The sequence below is a fragment of the Crinia signifera genome, chromosome 3 (genome assembly GCF_055691185.1).
Source record: "Crinia signifera chromosome 3, ASM5569118v1, whole genome shotgun sequence".
Lineage (NCBI taxonomy): Eukaryota > Metazoa > Chordata > Amphibia > Anura > Myobatrachidae > Crinia > Crinia signifera.
The window spans coordinates 192,486,760-192,496,014 of record NC_139219.1 but is presented as its reverse complement, the minus strand read 5'-3'; the positions used below and the strand labels follow the sequence as shown (position 1 = coordinate 192,496,014).

The 9,255-nt window shown below is 46.5% G+C and overlaps 1 protein-coding gene across 1 annotated transcript in view; it reads right to left on the bottom strand.

The window, feature by feature from the left end:
• Positions 1 to 228: 228 nt before the first annotated feature.
• Positions 229 to 9,255, bottom strand: part of ELOVL4 (ELOVL fatty acid elongase 4) — a 42,906-nt gene continuing 33,879 nt past the window's right edge. Inside the window, exons 5-6 of the mRNA XM_083177152.1 lie at positions 6,515 to 6,642; positions 229 to 572 (exon numbers count right to left, since the gene is read on the bottom strand). Of these exons, the coding sequence (XP_083033278.1) occupies positions 267 to 572; positions 6,515 to 6,642 (434 nt within the window). The 3' untranslated portion in view covers positions 229 to 266. The remainder of the gene's footprint in view (positions 573 to 6,514; positions 6,643 to 9,255) is intronic.

Genomic DNA, 9,255 nt, shown 5'->3' with positions numbered 1-9,255 from the left:
ATCCCTCCAGAGAAGCAGATTAAAAATAGACCGTTCCTATATTGTGCACCAGGGACTGGAAGGAAGGAATGAATGAAAACAGTTCAAGCTCCATAATATATAAGGAAAATTTGCCAACAGTCGAGATTTCTATCTATCTAAAAAGCTTTTATACTGCTTGATCAAACATGATACACCTAAATCAAAATCTCTCAGGAGGAGGAGGAGGAGGAAGGGGGGGGGTGGGGGGATGTCAAACCAGCAGAAAGAATAAGACTTGGAGTGTATTACTCCCTCTTTGCTTTCCCTTTCCTCTTTCTCCGGCCATTTTCTACACACACTTTGTTGCTGTCTGGCTTGCTCACTGTGCCATTTGTAGCTGCTACTCCGTTTATAACGGCTTTCCCATTTTGTACAGCTTTTCCACTCCGTGATGATCCCTTGGGCTCTTTGTACGTCCGGTAGTAGAAGTTAGCAAAGAGAACTATGAAGGTAATGGCATATACAATCAGCGCCCAGTGCATCCATTTTGGAAAAGGGCAATCAATGTATAGAGATAGGGCAGTGTGGCCAATAGTGACATGAAACTGGATCTGAAAATAGACACAATAAAAATAGAACACTTAAATTATTTTACCAAAATCCAATCACTAACAGTAATGTTCTAGAATACATATTGATTAAACTGATGTATCTGTGCCAATTTTTTTTTAGACTGCCTTGGTGGACAGGGCCCTGATGACATGATTTGCAGTGAATCTTGTAATAAAGTTCCCGCTCATTTCACTGGGAAAGAAGCAGGGGCGTTTTAAGAGAGGTGCAGGCTCCTTCGTCCAGGCCTACTCCTCTTTGCCAGTGCCACATAACGCAGCACTAGAGGGCTCAGACTATAATGTACATGAGCGGATCTCCTAAAAAATGGCTTGTCGACCATTTTTATGGTGATTTCTGCAGCAATGCTGCCTTCATCGTGGGACTACGGAGGGGTACATATTAAAATAATGGGTGCAGCTTGTGCAGTGTGGGTACCCCCTAACACTACACCCATTATAAATACAACAAAAATGGCAAAAATACTTTGTTTTTTTTTCTTTAGAACATAATTTTTAATCTAAAAAGTTAACTTTTACTTTCATTTTGTTCGCTGGATAAAAGCAGAATTAATCTGGAATGATTTTTGCTTTGGTATATAAAATTATACAGTGGCGTCCGAAAGTTTTTGTGCCCTTCCCAATTTTTGCTAATTTGCATATTTATGAGATAAAGATAACCTGATTAAACACAACGTACAGTTTTGAAATTATTATTTCATTTATTGAAGGAAAAATGTTCTGGGCCCATCTGTCCCCTTGAGAAATAGTAACTTCCCCTTTTTACTCATTCAACCAATGAATCAAATTATATTAATAATTGGGTTATATTAGACAAAATCAGGCACGGTCACTGAACCCCTGTTGCATGTTAACAATGCAGGTTAGGGAAATTGCCTTTGTGCTGCCCAGCGGCTAGGTCGTCCATGTAGCATAGTGTGTATGGGGCGATCTGTGCTAACCAGTGATCTCTGGTAAGAACACTGACAATCTGACTAGATCTTGATTATGTGGGACTAAGGGTGGCCATACATGCTTCTTGCAGCAGTTTATAGCCATCTGATCCCCCTTGAGCCGCCCCGGGACCTTCCTGGCAGGTGTGATGTATTGCATGCGACTCCGTTCCCCATTGCCAGCAGGGGGTCCGAGTCGGGGTGCCGGACGGGTTCCCGACAGTCGGGATCCCGACAATCATTTACCCGATGTCGGGATCCCGACTGTCAAAACGCCGACAGCCGGGTACCCGACGGCCACCCGCTATTTTCCCTCCCAACCCCCATAGAGGGAGAACAGAATAGGTGGCTCGCGTAGCGAGCCACCGTGCCCGCAGCGAGCCCGCAAGGGGCTTTTTTGCACTCGCCATGCTGTCTGACTCTGGCCAGTCGGGATCCCGACGTCGGGATAATGACTGTCGGGATCCCGACTGACGGGGTCCCATACCACACCCCCGAGTCGAAGGTCAGATGTGCAGCAAGCCCAATCTCTGACAGATTTGTTGCGCAGTCCTGTGTCAAACACATCAGATTTGACCACTTTTAACCCGATTTCTCTGCCCGATCAGTTGGAGATCGAGTTAAAAGTGACTAAATTGGACTAGTGTATGGGGGCTTTATGCAAGCCAGGAGTAAGCTGAAGTAATAAATGGATGCAGACAACACAGGATGCAAAAAAAAAAAAGAGTACAAGGCTTTTAGATAGTAGCAAAACTGGCAGTTTGGAGGAACGATCAAAGACTAGTCAATGCTTGAGCAGAACAGAACAGGTCTGGAACAGGACAAAATGCTTGCAGGAACATGGAAGAAACAGCAGGGCAGGTAACCTCAGACACACTGAAGCTATAACCAACCAGCAAAGCACTAAAGCTTCAAGTCGCCAATCTACTGCAGCTGAAAAGCTGCACATACAGAAACCAGCTCCTTAATTAAATTTCTGCCGATTAGATGCACATATAGGAGAAAATGTCCTGACTGCTTAAGTCAGGGTTGCCGACTCTCCCGGAATGTCAGGGAGACTCACGGACTCCCGGAAGAGGACCCCCTTCTCCCGCAGCTGCTGCTTAGCTTCCGCGATGTGTACTGCACATGTGCTAGATAACGGCGATGACGGTGCGTTGGCGGCATCATAGCATTGGCGCTGCCAGACTGAGGCCAGAACTGCATGTGTAATGGGTGGAGTAAGTATTCACTGGCACTCTCTTCTGGCACCGGGCAGTGAGGCCTAGTGGCGGTTGCTGCATCCCCGAACCCAGCCTGCTCTCATACACCGGCAGTCCCTGCCCCCATCCACTGGCCATATACGATCTCTGCTGCTGCCACTGGCTGGTGGTGCGGGGCCCAGGCCGAGGAGCAGAGTGTAGCATGGCCCAGGGAGAGACCGAAGCTATGCGGCCACAGGATGGAGGAGATGCCGCAGGTGGCCGCCGTGCTGTCCTCGGGGGGCACCTGGGAGTGACTGGGGGGCTGCACCCCCAAACAGTACTGCCTGCTGCCAGGGAGACCCCTGATCAGCTGCACCCTGGAGGCCTTTGAGAGGTGAGACCTTCCCGGTGGGTACATGCAGTGTGCACTGTGCTGTGCATAGGGCAGCCTGGGAATGTGCACACCCTGCTCGGCCATGTACAGCAGCACACGGGGTCTGGATGTATGGGAAGTGCTCACTCTCACACTATACACCCACATAATATGCCCAGGCACACTCAATACACCCACACAATGTGCCCAGGCACACGCTATACCAGAGTTGCCAACTCTCCCGGAATAGGAAGAAGAGGGCTTATTACTGTGTGCGCTTATTACTATTAGCAGACGATTATACAGAATTAGGGTGTCATTCATCAACACCCAAAATACAATACGCAATACAATATAAAAACTGTTATTCAGCGCTTATGGAGTTCCCAAAGAAATACCCGATCACCACCAGTGGATGAATAATACTGATAAATGTCACCATAAATTTATTTCCAAAAAATGGGGCAAATATCCAGATGCACTAATGGATCCTTTACATTAGATTAAGGGAATCCTCCTCAGCATCTACCAGGGTTGCTGACTCTTCCGGGATGTCCCTGAGACTCCCGGACCCCTTTCTCCTGCAGCTGCCGATTCGCTGCCGTGATGTGTATTGTGCATGTTCTAGATAACGTCCCCTGGTGACACAAGGCCCACCCCCTGGCTTTTACTTTTCTCCCTGAAATTATTTTTCAAAAGTAGACAACCCTAGCAAGGACCAACTGGCAGCATGGCAGGAAAGAGTCCTAGTTGCATAGCAGTGGCTCAGATCCGCAGAGATTGTGAGCTGCAGAGGAGAATCATAACGAAGGGCAAATGAGGTTATGTAACAAGACAACAATACAAAGCACAAGAGCATGTCCACCTCTGAATAGCTCATACGAAACAAAAGCAAGGTTTGGGCAAAGTCCTGACCTGAATCCAATTGATTGGCAGGACCTTTACAGGCAGTTCACTCTCAAAAACCCTATACAGTACATGTGGCTAAAGTGAAGCATTTTTGCAAAAAAGAATGGCCCACAATTCCTCCACAGCACGCAGGACTGACTTCCTGTTATGGGAAGGGTTTGGTTGCAATGGTTACAGCTAAAAGAGGCACAACAAGTTATTACGTTTTAGAGGGCAATTATGATTTCATGTGATATAAGTGTTGGGTTACTTTTTACCTTCAATAAATAAAATTAATAAAAAAAACATTTTATGTTTATTCAAATTGACTTTGCTTCAGATCTTCAAATTAAATTTGAATAGAAGACAATTAAGTTTGACAATTATGGGGAAACAGATGAATCAGGAAATGACAAATACTACACACCCCTGTAGTTCTCTGCATATGTAGCTTGACTGAATGAAATAGACCCTTTGACACTATAAAAGGCTCTCAGTACCACCAGTACACCACTTTTACAACAGAACTGCCGGGTCGCACCCGAGTTTTTGGACCCGGATGCAACTCGGCAGTTGTTCCCTTTTACAACGGCGTCCAGTGGCGTAACAATGGAGGGTGCAGGGGATGCAGTTGCTATGGGGCCCGGCGGCTCGGGGGGCCGAGGCCAAGCCAGCAATCCCCTGCACCCTTTTAACTTTTTTAAATAATGCCACAGGCAGTGGCAGAAATTAGATAGCAAGCAGAGCCGCAGCCACTGCCTTGTGCCAGTGACAGCGCAGCGTCACAGTCACTCACTGAGATGGATGGTCCAGCCACTCGAATCCTGCCTCTCTCCTCTGACTCCTCCCCCTCTCTTCTGGGGCACGTCAATGACCAGCCCCGGCGCGCGCTGGAATACAGCTTCCGGCGCTAACAGGAGAGAGACAGTGGCAGTGCAGTATTGGAGACCCGGCGGTGCTGTGGAGACCAGGCCTTGTGAGGCACGGCGGAGATTGGGTGTACAGACCCAGCATGGTTCTGCCAGCGGTAATGTAATCTTCCCATGGGGGACGGGGGCGGACGGATCTTTACTGGGAGGGGTTGATAATAAATATATACAAAGCAGCACATGTACTGGGTAAGGGGGGGTGATAATTAAAAGACACACAGCGGCATCTGTACCGTCTCCCTCTTCCTGCGCATTCTGTCTCTCTTGCCCTGTCTCTCTCCTACACCCTCTCTGACAGTCTATCTCCCCAATTCTACCTGACACTATCTCTTTCTCAAACCTATCTGTAGCCCTGTCTCTCCCAAACAATCTCTCCTTAATCTTTCGATCCTACTCGCCCTTCCTCTCTTGATCCCCCTCTCTTTCTCCCTCCCTCTTTTTCAATGAAGTTCTCTCCCCTTTTCTCTCTACCTGACACCTTACTCTTTCTTTTTTTCTGCCTACCCCTTCCAAGATTTTGCTATGGGGCCCACTAGTTACGCCCCTGCCAGCGTCCCTTGGCATTATGCCGTGTGGGCGATGTCTGCGAACTCGGGCCCTGAGCCTGTGCTTGGAGATGACATCATCTTCAAGCACCGGGAAACCCGCCAGCCACGACCCTAGAGACGCCAACCGACACACTGGGGGCTGCCCCAGCCTCTGTCCATGAGGTGAATGGATGCCGAACACAGGTATACATCCACCTCCTTCCAGCCTCCGCTGCTGTCTGAATAGTATCGCAGACAGCAGCTACCCCTTATACACCAAGCCCTGGCCAGGACTTGAGCGGCAATAATTCGGGTCGAGGCTATGGTGTTATTCCCGCTCCAGTCCAGAGTCAGACACAGGGCATCCCCGGAGTCAAGGGCCATGGGGAAACATTTCCACAAATAGGGGAGCCCATACCTCTGGACCGCAGCACCCTGCAGTCAGCTCAGAGGTTGGGTAGGGGCAGTGCACAGCCTCCACTGCTGTCTGCGGTACTATGCAGACAGCAGCAGAGGCCGGAAGGAGGTGAATGGATGCCTGTGTGCGGCATCCATTCACCTCACAGAACAAAGCTGGGGGTGCACGGAGGCTGGGGGCAGCCCAGCAGCTTCCCCGGGTGCTGGGCTCTCCCCCAGCATGTCGGTCAGCGTTGCTGGTGTCCCATTACCCCTTTTACACCAAAATCACTGGTTGGACCCTGGTCTTCGAACATGGGAGTTTCCAGGGTTGAACCTAGCTTTATACCCCATTTACACAGCACTTTGACCCAGGTCGGACCTGGGTCTGCACCGTTTACACTGAACTTGGGTCAGCTCTGCTTTTCCTTGTGGATGTCATTAATGCAGCAGCACACAGCATCTCCCATGTACTCCCCCCTCCTCTCTGCAGCAGCAGACAGCAAGCAGCTCCACCCTGAGCAGACAGCAAGCTAATAGTAATTTAATATTTTTTCAAATCCTGAAAATGTACTTAATACATACCTAATATATCTATGCATCAGGCAGATGTACTGAAGAAAATAGAATTTGGCACTGTATTTCTGACATCCTTACTTACTTACTTACATCCCACAAAAAAAAAGGGAACTTACCAACTGTAATATTGTCAAATATCGCTTCCACCAGAGATACTTCTGAAGATGAGGACCACAAGCTGCTAAGCCATAATATAAGTACATGACAACATGTATCAATGTGTTCATGTGTGCACCAAAAAAGGCTGTATAATAAGAAGAAACATACATCAGAGATATTAAGTTAAATACATACTGTAAGACACAGAGTATTAGATGTAGGAAGCACTGAATGGAGACATGGGCCATGACAACCAGCTGCTACGTATACATTTTATAGAATGCACTTGATAGATTTTACTTCAAAGCTGATTGGTTGCCATGGCACACTTCTCCAATCTCATCACCGCTTCATACATCTAACCCTGAATCATTTAAACGGCTTAGACTTTTGAAATACAAACTGTCAGCCAGACATTTTACGCTCAACAGATAAACTGTTTCTTCAGACTTTTTTGTTGGACTTAATAAGTTCCATCCATTTTCACAGTATTATATGGATATATGGCAGTGCCAGATTAAGCCTTCGGGAGGCCCGGGGTTCTTTAGCCAGGGGGGCCCCCTTGCACTTGTCATTACTGGCCGCACACTGCATGGGAGAATATTACACTGTCAAAACACAGAGTAAAAGGCAGTATAAACTTGGCCAATGGGTAACTGTATATATATATATATATATATATATATATATATAGATACAGAAGTACCAACACACTCGCCATTCCTAGGAATGGGGTGCAAACAGCACCCACATCCCAGGGTGGGGTGCGGTGGCCTGTGACCACACACTAGTAAATACAAACACAGGGGGCCCAGCACTCACTACAACAAACTAACTCACCTTAACATTCAAATAATCAATAAATAAATAATGGGGTTTTAGTTCATGAATTGATCAATGGGCTGCAAGCTTAAATGCATTGATCAATTCATGAACTAAAACCCCATTATTTATTTATTGATTATTTGAATGTTAAGGTGAGTTAGTTTGTTGTAGTGAGTGCTGGGCCCCCTGTGTTTGTGTATATATATATATATATATATATATATATATATATATATATATATATATATATATATATATATATATATACATACATACACACACACACACACACTTACACATAAATACATACCATATGAAAAGCCTGTGTTTGTCCCTCTGCACCTTACTCTGTAGGAGACCTCACAGTCCTAGTGCTGCCTTTGATTAAAAACCCTCCCATGACTAAGCTGCTGCTGCTGTTCTCCATGGGCATGTAATGAGCTCCACCAATTAGAGCTCAGCACAAACCTCTCAGCCTCTGCCCTCTGGTTTAAAGTGTCATTGGACTTAGTCAACTCCCATTAATGCACTGCACACTTGTGCAATCAGTGTGCCTTGGCTCCCGATGCTCAGCACCATTAATCATTGTCACATTGGCAGATAGGTGAAGCTGCAGCACTGACCCCCTGTGCCTCCATTATAATCCGGCCCTGATATATGGTCATATGTATTCCTGATATACTGTATAAAATAGCATCAAGCAACACACACAATGGCCAGTATTCAATGCTCCAGATTCACCAGGTTTTTTTTTCAGCGAATCGGGCTGTTTTCACTCCTTGCGGTGAATTTTTTTTTCCCGAAAATGTGATTCACCCTTTTCAACTTTTTTGGCGTTAAAAAAAAAAAATCTGATTTTTTTTTTCTGTGAAGGGGCATGCTATTTTTATTCATGTGCTTGAAGCACAAATATATATTTAATTTTTATTTTATTCTGCTGCCTGTGCTCCGGGAGCCCTCCCCCACAAACTCTGGGGCAGGCAGGGAGGCTTACATCTCCCTGCCTGCCTCCCTCCTTCCATCCCCCGGCTCCCTGCTGCATTCGCCGCAAGGGTTAAAATTCACCAGCAGGGACAGCGAGCTCCTGCTGCATTGAATAGGGTGACAGGGAGGGCTGGCAGCGAATGCTACACTCCTCCGGAACCCTGCGAATGTGCAGCGAATCCTAAACAGGATTCGCTGCACATGGAGAATAAAAACATTGAATACGCCCCAATATCTAGAGTTGGTATAAAAAAATTGGTAGTGCTAGAACAGAGATGCTCTGTTTTTAGCCATTTTAAGCTGCTCAGTCACACTGCATTTTGAAATGCAATTTAGACCAAATTGGGTGCAAAGTATTATCAAAGAAATACTGTCAATCCAGATATACAGTTTATTGAGTGCCATCAGATGTTGGATCGAGAGTTAATGTGGAGGCACGTTACCCATATTTGATCCTGTAACATAGAATTTAAAGGCAGATATGAACGATCTAGTCCGGCCCTATTTTAACCATAATATTACATCAAATCCTATTTGTTTTTTTGTAAGGATATTCTTATGCCTATCCCAAGCATGTATAAATTGTTCTACTGTCTTTGCCTCTACCACCTCTGATGGGAGGCTATTCCACTTATCCACTACCCGTTCTGTGAAGTCATTTTTCCTCAAATTGCCTGTTGCCCTTTCAGCTTGTGCGCAGCGCTGCTGTGTATTCGGGGATCCCGGGTGGCGAATGTTATGTACAATGCTGTCAACACTGTGAACCTGCGCCCCGGTGGAGCCTGCTACCCCCCCACCCCCCCATCGCTGGGGCTGCGGACCCCAAGTTACGCCACTGAATGCATGTCCTCATGATCTTATACTTCTCTTCCTTTAAGAAATTTTCCCTCCTGGACCTTGTTAAAACTGTTGTAAGTTTCTATCACTTTCCCCTTTCCCTTCTCTGCTC